General features: G+C 31.4%; 1 protein-coding gene across 1 annotated transcript; it reads right to left on the bottom strand.

The window, feature by feature from the left end:
- Positions 1–18,065: 18,065 nt before the first annotated feature.
- LOC139857854 (uncharacterized) lies at positions 18,066–18,718 on the bottom strand. Its single transcript, XM_071846697.1, has 2 exons — positions 18,205–18,718; positions 18,066–18,127 (listed from the first exon to the last, which is right to left on the bottom strand). The coding sequence occupies exons 1-2, from the start codon at positions 18,716–18,718 to the stop codon at positions 18,066–18,068; spliced, it is 576 nt and encodes a 191-aa protein (XP_071702798.1).
- Positions 18,719–21,591: the final 2,873 nt, after the last annotated feature.

Genomic DNA, 21,591 nt, shown 5'->3' with positions numbered 1-21,591 from the left:
AACATGACTGTTCGAAGGAATCTTACTTCTCAGATACGCGATGCACAGCTATAGGCATTAAAAGAAGAGAACGTTGCTATTGAGTCACTCAGAGGAATGGATAAGAAATTCGATGTTCGAGAAGATGGAACTAGATATTTCATAGATAGAATTTGGGTACCGAAGTTTGGCGGATTACGGGAACTAGTGCTAGATGAAGCACACAAGAAGAGGTACTCTATTCACCCTAGATCTGACAATATGTAACAAGATCTTAAGGCACTATACTGGTGGCCTTATATGAAAGTAGATATAGCAATCTATGTTAGTAAGTGCTCAACGTGTGCTTAAGTAAAAGCAGAGCATCAGAAGCCGTCAGGACTGTTGACACAGTTAGAGATTCCCCAGTGGAAATGGGAACGTATTACTATGGGTTTCATCACTAAGTTACCCAAGACTGTGGGAGGTTATGATACGATTTGGGTTATCATTGATCGTCTCACAAAGTCTGCTCATTTCCTACCGATTAAGGAAACAGATAAGATGGAGAAGTTGGCACAAATCTATATGAAGGAAGTAGTTTCTCGACATGGAGTGCCGACATCCATTATTTCCGACAGAGACAGCAGATTTACATCTAGATTCTGGCAAGCTTTGCAAGATGCCATGGGAACCCGTTTAGACATAAGTACAGCATATCACCCACAAACTGATGGTCAATATGAGAGAACCATCTAGACACTAGAAGACATGTTAAGAGCATGTGTTATTGATTTTGAAGTTGGATGGGATAAACATCTACCGTTAGCAGAATTCTCCTACAACAATAGTTATCACACGAACATAAAAGCCACGCCTTTCGAGATGCTATACGGGAGAAAGTGTAGTACGTTTTAGAAACGAGGCAAGTTAAGTCCAAGGTACATTGGACCCTTTGAGATCACTGAACAGCTTGGACATGTAACCTACAGATTGAATCTACCTCAGGAACCCAGCGAAATTCATGACACGTTTCATGTGTCGAACTTGAAGAAGAGCTTGACCGACGAGAATCTAATAATTCCTTTGGAAAAGATACAATTTTATAGTAGACTTCATTTCATAGAGGAACCTATTGAAATTACGGACCGTAAGGTCAAACGTATATAGCAAAGTAGAATTCCACTCCTTAAAGTTAGATGGAACACCCGTCGAGGACCAGAATTCACGTGGGAGCATGAAGATCAGATGAGACAAAAGTAACCGCAACTGTTTCTCGAGGAGACGACTACGGCGGACGTGCACTAAAATTTTAGGACGAAATTTTTCATAACAGGTGGGTAATGTAACAACCCAACTTTTTCCGTTATTATCGTTACTTGTCCGTTAAGTATTTAACGGTGATTACTTAGACTTTGTGTGTTTGATAAAATTAAATGCATACTTTATCCTAGTGGATTACTTGAATTAATATGGTTATATTAATTGATGAACTTATTTCGAATAACGAAATACCTAGAAAACGACACGGTTAAGATAATCGCCTAGAAAGCTTTTCAGTTTACGGAACTCAGTTAAACGATAAAATAATTATTTTTAATAAATATTAACTTTAATAAAAACATATTTAATTTATTATATATTTAATGAATTAAACTTGGTGGGATGCGTTTTAACGATCAGTTAACGTTCCGGGAACCCGGTACGGTTAACGACAACTAGAAACGGACCACACTTAGCGTACGAGCAAGCCAAAGCATAATGTAATTTAATTTTAATGATTATATTATATAATTATTATGTTTTAAACATACTTGATTCATATAGATTAATAACGCGAGAAATTAACGTTTATCGATCCGGTTTGCGTTTTCGGCTAACAACACTTAATGGGTACACTTAGGAAATTTGTCTAGCATCATTTGAGAGCCCAATGACTCTCGTTCACCAGCCTTGGTCAAATTTCACAAGGGGGAGGCCCTTCTTTGATTAATTTTGGGCTAGTTGTATTTGAGTCCATCTAAATTAGGCCCTAACTTATCCCTAAACCTAATTTAATCAAAACAAAAGCTTCCATTCAATCCTTACCCCATATCCACGACCAAAATCAGCTCCCAACACCCTCTACATGTCGACATCTTCATCCTCATCAATCACCATCAAAAATTGCTTGTTTGCTTGAACCTTCAACACGAAAGTGCTTCCTTTGATCGTCCTCTACACGCTAGTACTAATTGATTTTTGTTTTAAGGTATAAACACTAATCCTAATTTTATTAGATCAGTTTTTATGTCTATTACATAGTGTATTGATGTCTAGTGCTCAATTAAATGCGATTAGAGTTGTCGTTAGTCGTTAAATTGCTCGATTGTTGTCGTTGCTATGAATCACGAATTTGTATGTTATGAATCTGATCAAATTGGTTTATGTACTGATTTTTATTATATCTATATGGATATATCTCGAAAAATTAATAAGTTTGGACTTTGATTTCGCATGATTTCGTTACCGTATGCTCAAGATATGATTAATCGAAGTTTTCGTTCGGGTTTCGCATGATGTACGAATTTTCTGACTTATGTGCTTTATGATCTGGCTAATGAAAAGTGTTCTACTGTAATCCTTGTGAAAAATCATGCATTTTAGACTTAAGATTTGCATCAAAAGCTTTTGTAATGCTTCCGTTATGTCAAAACGAAGAATCGTGTTTATGAGTGAGCTGAATCTGTTTTCAAAATTAAATAAAATTATGTAGAGTGAACTAGAAATTGATTGAGGCTTTGATCTTCTGGAATATATTAGTTATATGTTACTTGACTTGATGTATTTCATTTATATGCTAACTTTTGAAAACGTGTTTTGCCATGAGATATAGACTTGGTCAAATGACATGTCTGTTTGTTGACTGAAATTGGTAAATATTGATTAAACTGTAAAAATTGCCTAAAGAGAGGTCTTTGATGTTTTTATCACTAAAACTTTGGGATGTTTTGAGAGAACACCAATTGGCCGTTCGTCAAAATCTATTTTCTATATTTTTGAGAAATGTTTTAAAACTGACGCACAGGCAGAAACTGATTTCGTAAACCATAACCAGACCTCTTCTGATATCCGACTTTTAGACATCATATGAGGGTTGGGTTAGACTTTTTAGAATCGATTTTGAGTCTAGTTATGATCTGGAGTTTGCCATGATTTTAGAAGTTATGTGCTAAACGTTATACTTGATTCTTTCTACGATGTACGTATTTTAAAGACATGCGTTAAACTTCGAATGTGCAATTTTCTTAACTATGAGCTGTAAAGTGTTACTTGACCTAGGTTTGACATGTTGACCATGATTGCATGACCTATTGAGGTGTACTCACTAAGCTTTATGCTTACCCATATTAGTTGTATTATTTTGGATAGATTCGGAAGACTAGTGGAGGTAATTGTAATGCATGTTGATAGCTCGGATTAGCTTGAAGATGCTTAGGGTAAGTGGATACTCCATTTTTCCATCCTCGCAAAGATAATTACCACTTGAATGTAAACTCCATTGTTTGAAGTTAAAGTGTATGTTTTATCGTGTCCCTTGAATAAAGAGGTTAAATGGTAAAGAGTCTACTTTTATTGTCAAATTATTGAGGGTGTTGTTATGGTCAAACTTTTATGTGCATGGTTTTTGGAAGTCCAAGCTCTGTTAGTAACCGGAATATGTATTCTTGTAATGAATGATTGTTATGTAAATTTGGAGGTTTGATTAATAATCTATTCTAGTTAAATTTAAAGGAAATGTTAGCGTGATAAGATGAGTCGTAAGTCTATCTATTTTGTTAATTGGGTCAATTGTTTTCGTTGCAGATATTGCAATCTGAGTCCTTCTGTGATGACCCGTCCAAATCCACTTGGACGAATACATCATTCATCGATTTCATAGTGAGGTACTGACCTCTACATGATACGTTTTGTAAACATTGCATTCTTTTGAAAAGGCACACCATTAATAAATATCAAATTCTAAGGTTTTCGACATCTGATGATTTCTACATAAAGACAATCACCGTAAATAATAGTTTACCATAATACATCCGTTGACAATGCAGTCAAAATAAGATACATGGTGATGATTTTGTGAATGCAACGTTTTCTCGAATAAAGCATGTATGACTCCATGCACATAGCTTGTATAACGTATAAAAAAATAGCGGAAGACTTCTAGGAACCTGAGAAAAAACATGCTTAAAAGTGTCAACACAAAGGTTGGTGAGTTCATAGTTTTAATGTTGCGCATAATCTGTATATAAAGGTGGATCACAAGATTTCAGTTGTTTCATCCAGAAACGTTTATCAAAATATTCTACGAAATTGAGCACCCTGGTAACTAAACTTTAACGTTATTATAAGTACCCCTGTTTTAACATACATGCAACCAACATATATAATACACGCAATCCAACGTGTATTAACCTCAAATAGCATACGTCTGTTTTATAGTTCAGGCTAGGGTTTCTATACCTGGAACAGACGGGGATGTCAAGCCCTATGGATCTATATACAACTACTCGCGCCCACCAGTTCTTATAACCGGCAGTTACTAGTTACCAAAGCTAAGGGATTTTCGGTTCAAACTCAGTGTAGAATTTAGTATGTACTTGTGTCCATTGCATTTAAAATAAAGTGCATGTATTCTAAGCCCAAAATATAGATTGCAAAAGCAATTAAAAAAGAGAGCGAATGAACTCACCTTAGCAGCACATAAGGTCATTCACCGAAAGGTGACCGAAACTCGGAATGCAAAATAACCGTATATCTCAACCTAGAGAACATACGTTGGTCAATACATGTCTAACAAGCTAGGTCGGGTCATAGTGTATCACAATCCTAATGCTCGAGACCGACATGCAGATGTTAACAAAAGTCATCTCAAAAGTTAACCTGACCCAATATGATCTTTAAATCTATACTGTTATAAGTCAAGTGTCATGGTGTAGTGGCCGACACTTTTGATAAAGTAAAATTTGGTGATTCAATATATTTGGTGGATCACGGATATTACTGTTCCACCTAACTTCACAGTGAATTATTGTACTATAAGTATGTTATCGATTGTAATCAGTAGGTACACCATTTTTCTTGAATAAGAATTTACTCTCTTCTTTCTTCTTTCATATTAGTTGAAAATAGGCCACTAATGGTAGTTATATACTACTAAATTATAACACATTATCAGCACGAAGAGCTCCGTATAATCATGGTGATTCTTCTGGTTGCTCAACCACCACTTCTACCTCTCAAGATTCCTGCCGGACACCGTCCTCCGCCGCCGAAACCGTCGGAAGATCTTGAAATCTCCGATGTGTCTTCTCATCAAGAAGTTATCAACTTGGATTCTTCCATCACTAAGTTATACTCATCAGGTATTTCAAAATTGTTGACGTTATTTAATTTACATTACTTTGACTTAATTAATTAACAAGAAAACCAAGACTTTACAACGATCATAAAATGAACCTGCTTTGAGAGAGATAGTTAAGAAAAGGGGTAGTTAAATAGATATATAGATTTATATCGACGGTGACAAATAAGAGTGATGGTGGTGACTGGTGGGAGATAATTTCTGAGAAAATAAGTGATTTACTTTTTTCCTTTTATGGAGTTTTTATTTAGTGAGAAAATGAAACGTGTAAAGTAACCGATATTCATACCTTTTTGAAAGGGAACCAGCCCATAGTTTTGTAATAGGTGTAGGAGGTTTTATTAACTTGTAGCAAAAATATACTGTAGTACCACTAGATAGAAATATTAGGGAACATTGACCAACTTTGTAACATATAAAAAATTCATACTCATCAGAAAGTTAATTTGGCACTTCAACTTGGTCTGACAACACTATGCTCATGCTTTGTAGACTTGTACGCCATGCTCTGTTGCTTGTACCTCTCACTGGGTATTCTTTGTAGCTTTAAACATCTTACACTTTTTATTTCTTCACATGGTGGGACGTCTGGTGATGATGATAATAAATAAGGAAGTCGATGAAATGAGTAGTATAGATACACTGGTTAGAGTTTGACAACATGGTTATATAGGAATTTAATACAAAAGCATTATAAGAGGTTATGCAAGTGGGAAGGTAATACTAATTTAATACATTTTTATGGCCCACACCTTTTTTATATTAGTGGGGAACATTTTTATTTGAGGGACCAAAGAAAAATTTGACTTCTATATATGATTAGAAACAACAAGTTTAAGATGCAGTTGCTATTGGTTTTCTATTTTGATGATAAACCGAGAGGGACTAGCGAAATAGATATGATGATGATAATCGTTAATTAAAAAAAAAACCGAACCCTTTAAATTACCTTGGATCCACTATAACGTTTTTGGACCAGAAAACATTTGGGCCACTTAGATTTTCGATGGGCTTAAAGATTGGGCCTTTGTTCTTGGGCTTCACCGTTTGCTTTTAATGGTGATAATAATTTGATGAAAAACCGTTTCGTAAATATTAAGCAATTAAACACGCGAGTTATAATAAGAACTCACGAACGCTTCAGTAGTTTGGGAGGAAGTTTTGTAATTGAGAGGTCTCGGGTTCGAGCCCAGACTAGGGCATTATTTTTAAGCCATTTTCTTTTGAGGTAGCATTTTTTTTATCATTATTATTATTATTATTATTATTATTATTATCATTTTTATTATTATTATTATTATTATTATTATTATTATTATTATTATTATTATTTAAAACTTGAATTAAAAATACCCGTACAATATTATAGTAGTCGAACGAACATACTTAAGAACTTAAAAATTAGAAATTCAATTTCAAGTGAATATGTGAATATGATACGGAGTAAACTATCTGTGTGTGTATCGAACTAAGCTCTCCTCTACTGTGTATTTAAACAGCCTACTCACTTTCTGTACACTTCCCTAATCAACTTGCTTTTCTTTGCCCATTTAATTTACTCCGAAATTGCTTGATCAACTAGACCCACACCTCCATGATTTTTTCCATTTACTTTTCTTTACCATTTCTTTTGATTACTTTTATATATAAAAAAATTGAAAAGTAGCTGACACAATTATTATTATTATTATTATTATTATTATTATTATTATTATTATTATTATTATTATTATTATTGAAAATTCGAAATCGCATGCCTTGGCTTCTTGTAATTCATGCTGTGTTGGCTTGTACCTTTTTCTTTTTTTGGAGTAGTCTTTTAAATTGTGAAATGTTTATCATGATTCAGAGTACTCGATAAATATGAAATTAAGAAATCGTATTATTGTGGTGGTTCGTATCGTTTGTGAACTAAATAGTGAAATTTATTAATGAATAATATGAAATATAATGGAGAGGCATCAAGTGAAATGTCCCGTTCATATTGATTATAAACGTTCCATATTAATTGATTTCGTCGCGAGGTTTTGACCTCTATATGAGACGTTTTTCAAAGACTGCATTCATTTTTAAAATAACCATAACCTTTATTTTATCGATAAAGGTTTAAAAAGCATTACGTAGATTATCAAATAATGATAATCTAAAATATACCGTTTACACACGACCATTACATAATGGTTTACAATAAGAATATATTACATCAAAAATAAGTTTCTTGAATGCAGTTTTTTTTTACACAATATCATACAAGCATGGACTCCAAATCTTGTCCTTATTTTAGTATGCAACAGCGGAAGCTCTTAATAATCACCTGAGAATAAACATGCTTAAAACGTCAACAAAAATGTTGGTGAGTTATAGGTTTAACCTATATATTATTAAATCATAATAATAGACCACAAGATTTCATATTTCAATATATATCCCATACATAGAGATAAAATTCATTCATATGGTGAACATCTGGGAACCGACATTAACAAGATGCATATAAGAATATCCCCTATCATTCCGGAACATCCATCAGACATGATAAAACAACATCGAAGTACTAAAGCATCCGCTACAACGGATGGAGTTTGTTGAGCCCAATAGATCTATCTTTAGGATTCGCGTCAATTAGTAGACTGGTTTACTAATTCTTAGTTTACCAAGTAAAAGGGGCATATTCAGCTTCGATCGTTCAACCATAGAAAGTAGTTTTCATGTACTTGTGTCTATTTTGTAAATCATTTATAAAACTGCATGTATTCTCATTCCAAAATATTAGATTTTAAAAGTGGGACTATAACTCACTTTCACAGATTTTTACTTCGTTGGGAAGTAAGACTTGGCCACTGGTCGATTCACGAACCTATAACAAATATGTACATATATATCAAAGTATGTTCAAAATATATTTACAACATTTCTAATACGTTTTAATGTTTTAAGTTTATTAAGTCAGCTGTCCTCGTTAGTAACCTACAACTAGTTGTCCATAGTTAGATGTAAAGAAATAAATTGATATATATTATCTTGACCCAATCCACGACCCAGTGTATACACGTCTCAGGCTAGATCACAACTCAAAGTATATATATTTTTGGAATCAACCTCAACCCTGTATAGCTAACTCCAACATTACTGCATATAGAGTGTCTATGGTTGTTCCAAATAATATATATAGATGGGTCGATATGATATGTCAAAACATTTGCATACGTGTCTATGGTATCCCAAGATTACATAATATATTAGAATATATGTATTATACAATATAAGTTAGCTAGGATATGATTAATACAGATTTGTTACCAATTTTCACGTAGCTACAACAAGTAAAAATATCCAATCTTGTTTTACCCATAACTTCTTCGTTTTAAATTCGTTTTGAGTGAATCAAATTGCTATGGTTTCATATTGAACTCTATTTTATGAATCTAAACATAAAAATTATAGGTTTATAGTCATAAATATAAGTTACAAGTCATTTTTGTAAGAAGTAGTCATTTCAGTCGAAAGAACGACGTCTTGATGACCATTTTGGAAAACATACTTCCACTTTGAGTTTAACCATGATTTTTGGATATAGTTTCATGTTCATAAGAAAAATCATTTTCCCAGAAGAACAACTTTTAAATCAAAGTTTATCATAGTTTTTAATTATCAAACCCAAAACAGCCCGCGGTGTTACTACGACGGTGTATATCCAGTTTTACGGTGTTTTTCGTGTTTTCAGGTTTTAAATCATTAAGTTATCATATCATATAGATATATAACATGTGTTTAGTTGATTTTAAAAGTCAAGTTAGAAGGATTAACTTTATTTGTGAACAAGTTTAGAATTAACTAAACTATGTTCTAGTGATTACAAGTTTAAATCTTCGAATAAGATAGTTTTATATGTATGAATCGAATGATGTTATGAACATCATTACTACCTCAATTTTAGTAGGTAAACCTACTGGAAATAAGAAAAATAGATCTAGCTTCAAAGGATCCTTGGATGGCTTGAAAATTCTTGAAGCAGAATCTTGACAAGAAAACAAGTTCAAGTAAGATTTCTACTCGAAATAAGATTGTTATATTTATAGAAATTGAATCAAAGTTTGAATATGAGTATTACCTTGTATTAGAAAGATATCTTACTGTAAATAAGAAAGATTTCTTGAGGTTGGATGATCACTTTACAAGATTGGAAGTAAGCTAGCAAACTTGGAAGTATTGTTGATTTTATGAAACTAGAACTTATAGAATTTATGAAGAACACTTAGAACTTGAAGATAGAACTTGAGAGAGATCAATTAGATGAAGAAAATTGAAGAATGAAAATGTTTGTAGGTTTTTTTGGTCGTTGGTATATGGATTAGATATAAAGGATGTGTAATTTTGTTTACATGTAAATAAGTCATGAATGATTACTAATATTTTTGTAATTTTATGAGATATTTTATGCTAGTTGCCAATTTATGGTTCCCACATGTGTTAGGTGACTCACATGGTCTGCTAATAGCTGATCATTGGAGTGTATATACCAATAGTATATATATCTAAAAGCTGTGTATTGTACGAGTACAAATACGGGTGCATACGAGTAGAATTGTTGATGAAACTGAACGAGGATGTAATTGTAAGCATTTTTGTTAAGTAGAAGTATTTTGATAAGTGTCTTGAAGTCTTTCAAAAGTGTATGAATACATATTAAAATACTACATGTATATACATTTTAACTGAGTCGTTAAGTCATCGTTAGTCGTTACATGTATATGTTGTTTTGAAACCTTTAGGTTAACGGTCTTCTTAAATGTTGTTAACCCATTGTTTATTATATCTAAAGAGATGTTAAATTGTAACATTATCATGATATTATGATATATAATATATCTTAGTATGATATATATACAGTTAAATGTCGTTACAACGATAATCGTTACATATATGTCTCGTTTCGAAATCATTAAGTTAGTAGTCTTATTTTTATATATGTAGTTCATTGTTAATACACTTAATGATATATTTACTTATCATTTAACATAATTAACCAAGTGTATCAATATCTTAATATGATTCATATGTACTTAGTAAGACGTTGTTATAACGATAATCGTTATATATATCGTTTTCGTGTTTCTTAATTCAATAGTCTCATTTTTATGTATATAACTCATTGTTTAAATACCTAATGAGATACTTACTTATCATAATATCATGTTAACTACCATATATATGTCATCATATAGTTTTTACAAGTTTTTAACGTTCGTGAATCACCGGTCAACTTGGGTGGTCAATTGTCTATATGAAACCTATTTAAATTAATCAAGTCTTAACAAGTTTGATTGCTTAAGATGTTGGAAACACTTAATCATGTAAATAACAATTTCATTTAATATATATAAACATGGAAAAGTTCGGGTCACTACATCAAGAATTATGTAATCACTATTATACAATAGTGAAAGAAAAGGAAATGATAATGAATCTTGTGAATAACCTTGATTAAATAGACACTGGGCTAAGTTAAAACTTAAATGATCTGATTTTTCTAAGATGCCTAGCTTGTTATGTATCACTCCTAAGTAAATGATTTTAGACCATAATATATATATATATATATATATATATATATATATATATATATATATATATATATATATATATATATATATATATATATATATATATATGTTTATTAGGTGTTATCTTTTATGTACTTCAGATTGTAACTTGTTTGCAGGTAATATAATTTGATTATCTTGCTGCAATATAACTCATTATTTGCTTATTTTATTTAAAGTTTTAGTATGAATCCTTCTGAAATACAACATCAATTAAATGGTAAAGACCTATGTATTGCAGATGGTGGTAACAAACACACTATGATCAAATCTAAGAAATATTTCATTGATTTAAATCAAATGAAGGAATTATAAATACTATATCAGGTCTTGTAAACTTGATATAAGGAACGGAAAAGCGCATATGATGGAAAGCGCAGCGCATATGATTAAAAGCGCATATGATGAAAAGCACAGCGCATATGATTAAAAGCGCATATGATGAAAAGCGCATATGATGAAAAGCGCAGCGCATATGATTAAAAGTGCATATGATGAAAAGTGCATATGATGAAAAGTATGATTAAAAAGCGTATATGGTGAAAATGATATATTAATGAAAAGCACATATGGTGATTAATGAAAAACACATTGAGAAAGAATCACCAATGTTTCTTGAAAGAATTCAAGGGGATATATATGGACCAATTTATCCATCATGTGGACCATTTTGATATTTCATGGTTCTAATAGACGCATCTAGCGGATGGTCTCATGTTTGTGTGTTATCAAGCCGTAATATGACATTTGCAAAGTTTCTTGCACAAATTATTAAATTAAGAGCATATTTCTCGATTACACCATTAAAAGGGTGAGACTTGATAATGTTGGTGAGTCAACATCTGAAGCATTTTATGATTATTATATGTCTAAAGGGATTGTTATTGAACATCCAGTTGCTCATGTGCATAAAAAAATTGGTATAGCTGAATCAATAATTAAAAGCATACAACTAATAGCTAGACCATTAAAAATGAGTATATAACTCTCAGAATTTATATGAGGACATGCAAATTTACATGCTGCGACTTTATTTCACATTAAACAAAGTGCGACTCATAAATATTCTCCTCTACAACTTAATCTTGGCCAAGAACCAAATATTTCACACCATTAAGACATTTGATTGTGTAGTGTATGTTCTAGTTGCACAGCCACAACGCACTAAAATGGGTCCTCAAAGGAGGATGGGAATATATGTTATATGAAACATACTCAATTATAATATATATTGAACCTATGACGGGTGATGTTTTTACAGCACATTTTGCTGATTGTCATTATAAAGAAAAATTGTTCCCTAGATTAGGGGGAGAAATGAAAAATAAAGAAAATAATGTTTCATGGTATGAACATCAATTAAGGTATATTGATCCTCGCACAAAAGAATGCGAAATGAAAGTTCAAAAATAATGCATATGCAAGAACTTGTAAATCAATTACCTGATGCATTTACAGATATAAAAAGAGTGACTAAATCATATATACCAGCAGTAAATGCTCCAGCTCGAACTAAAATTCCAAAAGCTGGCAATAATGTCACTGTTGAGTCTTTGCCACGCATCAAACGTGAAAGATCAATTGGTTCCGAAGATAAAAATCCTCAAAAAAAAATTAGCTGATAATGAGGTAAAAGAAAGTGTTCAAGAAGAACCACAAATCAATACTCCTTATGCAGAGGAGATTGATGATGTCAATACAAAAATTGCAATCAATTATGCACATTCAAAAATATTATGGAACCGAAATGACATGAAAAATCTTAATGAGATATTTTCATATAATGTTGCATATGACATCATGAATGATGATGACGATCCAGAACCAAAATTTGTCATGGAAAAATAGACACGATTAAGATCATTAGAAAGGATCAATACGAGCTGAATTAGAATCGCTCAATAAAAGAAAAGTTTCGGATCAATTGTTATCACTTTTAAAGATGTGAAACGTATGTGATACAAATGAATTTTTATCCGAAAAAGAAATGTGCAAATGAAGTTACAAAGCAAAACTAATCTTGTAACTCAAGATTTTCCACAAAGACCAGAAATGAATTATGAGGAAAACTTATCCTCCTGTAATGGATACAATTACTTATTAGATACTTAATCAACCTGGTAGTTACTTAAATGCATCTCATGGATGTTGTAACTACTTATCTGTATAGATCACTTAATAGTGATATATATATGAATATACCTGAAGGGTATAATGTATCATAATTATCTAATGCAAAATTCAAAGAAATATATTCCATTGAATCACAAAGATTTTTATATGGGTTGATACAATAGTATAACTGATTAAGTGATTACTTGATAAGAAAAGTGTATACATATAAACTTATATGCACATGTGTTTTTATTATGAAAAACAATGATCAGATATATATCGTAGTTATTTATGTCAATGTTCTTAACATCATATGAACAAATAAAGAGATCTATGAAATCATTCAACTTCTAAAGAATTATTTTGAAATGAAAGATCTTGAAAAAACCAAGTATTACCTTGGATTGCAAATTGAGCATATGCCTAATGGTTTACTTGTACATCAAACAACTTATGCCGAAAAGATTTTAAAACATTTTTTAAAGACAAACCCATTGTTGTTAGATCACTCAATATTGACACTGATCTATTTCATCCCTGCGAAGATCATGAAAATCTTAACAGATCGGAAGTTCCATATTTTAGTGCAATTGAGGTTCTTATGTATCTTATAAATTGTACAAGATCTGACATTTCTCTTGCAGTTAATTTGTTGGTAAGATTCAGCTCAACTTCTACCAAATGACAATGGAACGGGATCAAACACATATTTTGATACCCTTAAGGCTGCCGATTTAAAATTATTTTATTCTAACGCTTCAAAACAAGATTTGGCTGATTATGTATATGCAGGTCATTCATCAAATCCTCATAAAGATAAATCTCAAACTCGATATGTATTCCTAAATGGAGGTGCCACAAAATCATGGCGTTCTCAAAAACAAACACTTGTTGAAACATCATCAAATTATGCCGAAATGATTGCATTACATGAAGCCACTCGAGAATGTTTTTGGTTAAGATCAATGACACAACTCATTATTGATTCTTGTGGACTAGAACGCGATAAAAGTTCAACAACTATGTATGAAGATAATGCAGCTTGCATAGCACAGATGAAAGAAGGGTATATCAAAAGTGACTGAACAAAACACATACCTCCTAGATTCTTCTCATATACTCAAGATCTTATAAAAGACAACTAAATTAAAATGAGATACGTTCAATCAACAACTCTGCATATCTTTATACCAAAACACTGTCAACTACTGTTTTCAGAACACATGTTCACAATATTGGCATGAGGCAAGATCAAAAGATGTGACGACTCAGCGATGTCTACTTGAGGGGGAGTCATCTCTATGCTGCACTCTTTTTCCATTGGCTAAAGTTTTTATCCCACTGGGTTTTTCTTTAGCAAGGTTTTTAACGAGGCAGTAACTTGTAGTTGATCACTAGTGAAACAAAATTGTCGTCCAAGGGGGAGTGTTATAAGTCAAGTGTCATGGTATAGTGGCTGACACTTTTGATAAAGTAAAATTTGGTGAATCAATATATTTGGTGGATCACGGATATTACTGTTCCACCTAACTTCACAGTGAATTATTGTACTATAAGTATGTTATAGATTGTAATCAGTAGGTACACCATTTTTCTTGAATAAGAATTTACTCTCTTCTTTCTTCTTTCATATTAGGTAAAAATAGGCCACTAATGGTAGTTATATACTACTAAATTATAACATATACATGTTTATTATATTAACATAATATAAGTCTTGATAATTAAACGAATTTATAGTTTATCAAACTCAAAATATTATTTATTTCAGGAGCTATATTATATTTGAATTATCAGTTTCCAATACTTGTAAAATCAGATTATAGTGTTTATAAAGCTGTAAAACATGATAAGACAGTCAACTTTGACAATTGTTCAACAAGACGAGACGTGCCTTATATAGAAATTCATTTACCCGATTAGTAATATTTGAAAATCCAATTTATCAATCTTATAAACAAGTTGTTTAAATATCAATTGCAGATTCAAAAGCAATTTCAATTAATGTTAGTTATAATTCAGTTGACCATAATATTTAATCCGTTCCTCGAAAACACACAATTTCTAAATGAAAAGTTATTAATTTTTCGACAGCTTTCCAACGACATGCATATCATATACCTTTTATCAATAACATTTGTATCCAATTCGTGATTCATCATAAATTATCTAATGACAAAATTAAAGCATACAAGCATGCATAAACATATATACTCGAGCACTAGACATGGATACGCTATTAATATATAAAAGATAAGATATGAATGCTCACTATCAATATTGTGATTCAATATTGTAGGAAAGTACGTAGATGCAACGGAGATGATAAACGCTAGGTTTGACTTGCGAACAATACCCATGAACATTACCCATAACCTCCATAGCTATAACCCATAGTTTCCTTAGCTCTATCCCGCTCGAAAAGTTTGTTTTGAATTCGTTTGGGCATAACCTCGTCGTAATATTTTATGTATAATAATACTAATAATAATACTCCTAACTATAAAATTAATAATAATATTAATATTAATCTTAATAATAATAATAATAATAATAATAATAATAATAATAATAATAATAATAATAATAATAATAATAATAATAATAATATAAGTATATATATACCTTGAGAGAGATTGAGATCGAGAGAAATAAGTGAGCCAGAGAACCAGAATTCGATTTGCATTGATACAACTTTCCTGAATCTGATGCCCATGCGATCGCATAGGCTTCCAGTGCAAATGCCATGCACGTTGACGCTTAGGTACCTCAACTTGCACGTTGATACAACTTTCCTGAATCTGATGCCCATGCGATCCCATAGGCTTCCAGTGCAAAATATAAAATATAAAATATATATTATATTTTATTCATGTGCATAGTTGACTTGTAATTTTAGGTCCGATAACTTGTACGTTGACGCTTGACTTATGTCCCGGTTTCGATTTTTCGAACGTCCTTTCGTATGCTAAGAAAACTTGTACTTTACGTCTCGCGACACGTACCTTTATTAATAATTAAACTTATTCGCTAATAATTTATATTACAAAGAATGTAATTTATACATTTGAGTGTTTTGATCATTTGCTTCATTAAATCATCGTCTCGTTATTAATACGTATATATTCAATATTCATAGACACATTTTAAATACACGTTGCGAGTTATTTATATATTTAATTATAATAATTAATATCATTTTGTATATATTCAAATTATGTTATTTAAACAAAATATTTTAATAATCAAATTCAATTGAATTGAAAAACGTTTCCACACGTTTGAAAATAGATTAATTAAATATTATGAAATTCAATTCTCCACTAATTTTTGTCTAATTTTCATTATTTGACACTTTGTTCTAAATGGTAGATTACTTTACCGAATACCGTTAAAAAGGAACGATTTCTCAAATCAATGTGGACCTCGTCATAGAGACCCGTAACAATATCATAATGTATCTGATAATTCAATCATTTGATATTATCTTTTAATTCCTTCGATAAATATGTTAAACATATATTGAAACAAATACGTTCATGTAAAGTATTATACATCTAATACTTTTTTAACGTTTTCAATTACTATAACTATATATTGTATATACATATCTATATATACATAAATGTTTGTAAATCGTCGAGCATAGTAAAAAGGGTAATTGAATATATGAACATAGTTCCAAAATTTTTGAGACTCAACATTACAGACTTTGCTTATCGTGTCGAAATTATATAAAGATTAAATTTAAATTTGGTCAAAAATTTCCGGGTCATCACACCTTCCGTCAGTTAGCCGTCTAAATTAGCCGTTAGTGCCATCACGTGATCAAAACGTGATGGGTATTTTCATCTTTTTGCATGGTAACCAGCTCTACTTATTTAAAGCCAAAGGTTAAGCGTGCTAATTGATCATCTTTCCCTCTTCATCTTTCCCTCTTTTACTTCAAATCCTAGAAAAATCCCCAAAACTTGAAATCAAAAATTGGAACCCTAATTTGTAGAGATGGAATGTTGGTGTGGTCGAGCATGTGTAATACGATTCTCAAACTCTGAAGCTAACCCCGGACGTCGTTACTATACTTGTGAAAAAAGGTAATTTGACTTGATCCAATTCATTCATAAATCCAGATATGTTACGAATTGTTGTTTCTTATTTTTGTAGATGTTGTATTGCTCGTTCTTTGCTTGGTACGATCCTCCAAATACACTGACTTGCATATCTGCAGTTATGAATGCCAAAATGGAAGTTGATGAAAAGCTTAGAAAATTAGAAAAAAGAGAGTGGAATCTAAAGATAATGTTGATTCTTAGCTTGGTTGTGTTTGTAATGGTCTACTTCTCAAATTGAACTGGGTTAATTGCATTATTTTAGTAGTATGCGAATTATGTAGTGTATCAATGTAGACAAGTCTTGAATGTATCACATTTTCTTGAATCTAATTGTAATGCAGAATGGTAATTTAGTTGACACTTTTATGACATTTCCTTGAATCTAATTGTAATGCAGAATTTTAATTTCCTTGAACTACATTTGGTACATTTTGCTTGACACTATATTGAACTGCATTTTGCTGTAACCTACCAAATACACTATATTGACACTACATCAGTCATTAATAAGAAACATACATATTAGGAGTAGCAAAACAAGTTACCAAATACATACCATTATCATTCGATTACTACTTAAACAACCTACCAAATACAGAACAAAATACACATAGTACCAAAAGACTAACATGATCCATAACAAGTATAACCAAAATACATTGTTCATACAAACTAACACCGACATTTAAGTCTTCTTCTTCCCATTACCATTACTCCTTTTCTTCTTGTTGTCACCATCAGATGCATTTTTCTTTTTACTTCCACCACCACCACTTTTAGATGCCCCATTAGCACCCCCATTAGCACCATCAATTGCCTTTTTTCTTCTTACTTCCACCACCACCACCACTTGTAGATGCACCATTAGTACCCCCATTAGTACACCTTTTTTTTATTATGACCACAAGTTCCACATGCACCACGTCTCTTTAACTTACCTATTTTATAGAATTAACAAAATCAATCAGTTAATGTACTGAATAAGAAAGTTAAAGTAAAAGAATTGTACCCATACCTTGTAATGACAGTTTACCATCTACACCAACCACATCCTTCTCATTGGTAGACATTTTTCTCTTTTTCTTTGGACGACCAGGGGTGGATATCTTCTTTGGTGCAACAAGAGTGTACAAATCTTCAGCTTTTTCCCACAAAGTTCTTCCATTCAATGGTTCAACTGTAAACTGGTATGTGTTAATCCAAGTAGATAACAAATAAACTGGATGAACCCATGTTTCTGGTTCACCAACTTCAAGACCATTGTCTACCATGTTATTGATAACTGCAACAACATGCTTGCAAGGTATTCCAGTTAGTTCCCACTTCCTACAAGCACATGATTTTGCCTCAATATCAACCACAAACTGCTCATTCCCTTCTCCACTAACTTGATATCTTTGATTTCCTTCCCATAAAACATCACATTTGTTAGCATCGGACTTGATCTTCTCAAACGCTTTACTTGCCCTAGGAGTTAAAATTCCATTAGTTTTTAAAATCTTCTTTTTCACATTCACAATTCTTTTCATACAATACTCTCTAATGTATTCTAAAGTTGTTACTAAGCAATACATCAGACACAATCCTCCCATTAAAGTGACTTCTGGCCCACTTCTGAGGAGGAATCTTAGCTAACCAAACATATGCTTCGTTATCAGAATCTTTCAATTGTAGCATGGATTGTTCAAACTCAGGCACTGTTGTCACAGTTGCATACCTCCACAAATGGTTCTTATATGCTAAACCTCTAAAGCTACCTTTCATATTTTCATGAATGTGTCTTAGGCAATGTCTATGTTTACCACTTGGATACAAGTTGCTTACAGCTTGTATCAAACCCTCCATAATAAATATTAAGTAAAGTAAATTAAATATTATTAAAACTCAATTAAATATTAATAAAACTAAATTAATATAGTCAAAGTGAATACCTTTTGTCTGTCTGATATGAATGTAAAGTTAGAATTGATAGACAGGTCAAGATCATCACCCAAATTTTGTAAGAACCAAGTCCATGATGCACCACATTCTTGTTCAAATATGGCATATGCAACTGGATATATGCCATTGTTGGAATCAACACCTACAGCACTCAAGATGCAACCAGTGGCCGGTTCTTTCATAAAAGCACCATCCAAGCCCAACAGATCTCTACCAATTGCTTTAAACCCCTTCTTAAGTGGACCCAAACATATGTAAATTCTTTTGAATACCCTTGTAGTTTGCTTAAGGGTTCCAAGCTCAACATCAATTTTAGCAGTGGAATTAGGATTAGCCCTCTTCAACTCACAAATATAATCTCTAATCTCACCATACTGAGAATAATAATCACCTTGTATCATCTTTGTTGCCCTTCTTAAAGCTCTGTATGTTTTATATTCTGAGATCACCAATTCCAGATCTTTTTCCAAATTAGATCTAGTAGCTTTAATTGGAATCTTGAGGTTGTTAACAAGTTAAGGCAACAACTTATTTGACAATAATTGATAAGTGAAGTATGGTATTTTTCTTGATTGGCCACATTGATGGTAGGGTTTATATGTTCTCACATCCCATTCTTGACTGCCTTTGGGTTTAGAAACCAACAACACCCATTCATGGACTATATTTAAATTCCTTTTAGCCCATTTTTTATTTTTAGGACCACCACAAGATTCTTTTTTATCAATTTTTTTCTTTTTTGCCTTAAATTTGGCTTTACTCTTGCCAACTACACCACAATTTGTCTTTATGTTACTGGGACCCATCTCAAAATGTTGACTACCTTTGACCCCAACATTTGGCTTAGTAACCACCCCTTCACATCTTACACGGATCCTTGTTTTATCGTTCTTAACAAATACAAGTTTTCTTCTAGTTTCAATAGCATGACACTTAACTGCTTCTCTAACCTCTACAACACTTTCAAACTTTTGGCCAAGATGAAAAAATGTCTTACCAATTTGTGCATCAGCTTTAGCATGTTCTTTAATCTTTTTAATTTTCCTTTTTCTTAAACCTTCCTCATCACTTTCAGTTTCATAACTGTCAAATCCATCATTGTTCAATACATCTAATTCAAGATCATTTTCATTATCCTCTTCATCTTCACTGACTTTGGAACCATTGCCCATAAACTCCACATTTTTTTTTATCAATGTGGAAGTTAAAGTCTTTCATGTCTACATGCACATCCACAATTTCATTATCCTCATCCACAATATAATCACTATCTTCAGAGTCACTGCCTGCATCACTATAAACACCTGAAACACTATGAACATCTGCATCACTATGAACATCTGCATCATTATGAACAGCTTCTAATAATGCATTTTCATCAATTTGTTCAATAAGTTTGCTCTTCCCTTTGATATCCTGATGTTCAGCAAAAACTTCCATATACCTTAAACCCTCATCTCCCTCATCTGCTAAATAACTAAGCATCAAATCAGATTGTTCTCTATCATCTAAAAGTTCTAACCCACTATTTAACTTTGTATTGGGTTTAAGGTAGCGAAATAACACATGTTTCATAGGATCATAACCTAATGCTTAAATAACCTCATGCAATTGTAATACAAAAAACGTGTCAATGTTGAAGCAATCAATGTAGGTGGTCTGATATAACAACCCTCACTTTTCGACTTCTGATTTTACTAAAATACCTAGAGTTGTTATATACGAATAAATTTAACGTTGACCGAATAAACGTACGCTTAAAATAAATAATATAATTATAAATTTTATAAATAAGATTATGATATATAATATAACATAATTACATCAATGAATATATATATAATATTTATATTACTTTTGTTATTTAGTTAATAGAATATATAATTAACTAAATAATACATAATATTATAACATTTATAAAACTAATAAAAACTATAAATTAATAATCATAAATTTTAATTTTTATAAAAACTAAATATAATAATAATTTTTATATAAAATTCGTATTTAATAATTAAACAAATATAGAAATAAAATGTTAAATGTTCTTAGAAATATATTAAACAAATTTTTTTTTAGAATTTTATAAAAAAAAAATCAAAACTATATCTACTTTTAATAAATAAATACAAAAATATAAACTACTTTTTCTTTTAAGATTTACTTTTAATAAAAATACAAACTATTTTTCTTTTAAGATTTACTTTTAATAAAAATACAAACTACTTTTTCTTATTTTAACTTTTAAGATTTACTTTTAATAAAAATACAAACTACTTTTTCTTATTTTAACTTTTAAGATTTACTTTTAATAAAAATACAAACTACTTTGTCTTATTTTAACTTTTAAGATTTACTTTTAATAAAAATACAAACTACTTTTTCTTATTTTAACTTTTAAGATTTACTTTTAATAAAAATACAAAATACTTTTTCTTATTTTACTTTTAAGATTTTACTT

The sequence above is a fragment of the Rutidosis leptorrhynchoides genome, chromosome 7 (assembly GCF_046630445.1).
Source record: "Rutidosis leptorrhynchoides isolate AG116_Rl617_1_P2 chromosome 7, CSIRO_AGI_Rlap_v1, whole genome shotgun sequence".
Classification (NCBI taxonomy): Eukaryota; Viridiplantae; Streptophyta; class Magnoliopsida; order Asterales; family Asteraceae; genus Rutidosis; species Rutidosis leptorrhynchoides.
This window is presented reverse-complemented; position numbering and strand designations above follow the sequence as displayed.

Coding starts and splice junctions, on each gene's coding strand:
- LOC139857854 (XM_071846697.1), bottom strand. CDS start 18,718: ATGAAAAGAATTGTGAATGTGAAAAAGAAGATTTTAAAAACTAATGGA. Junction 18,128..18,204: donor TGGTAAACTGTCATTACAAG/GTATGGGTACAA, acceptor TCTATAAAATAG/GTAAGTTAAAGAGACGTGGT.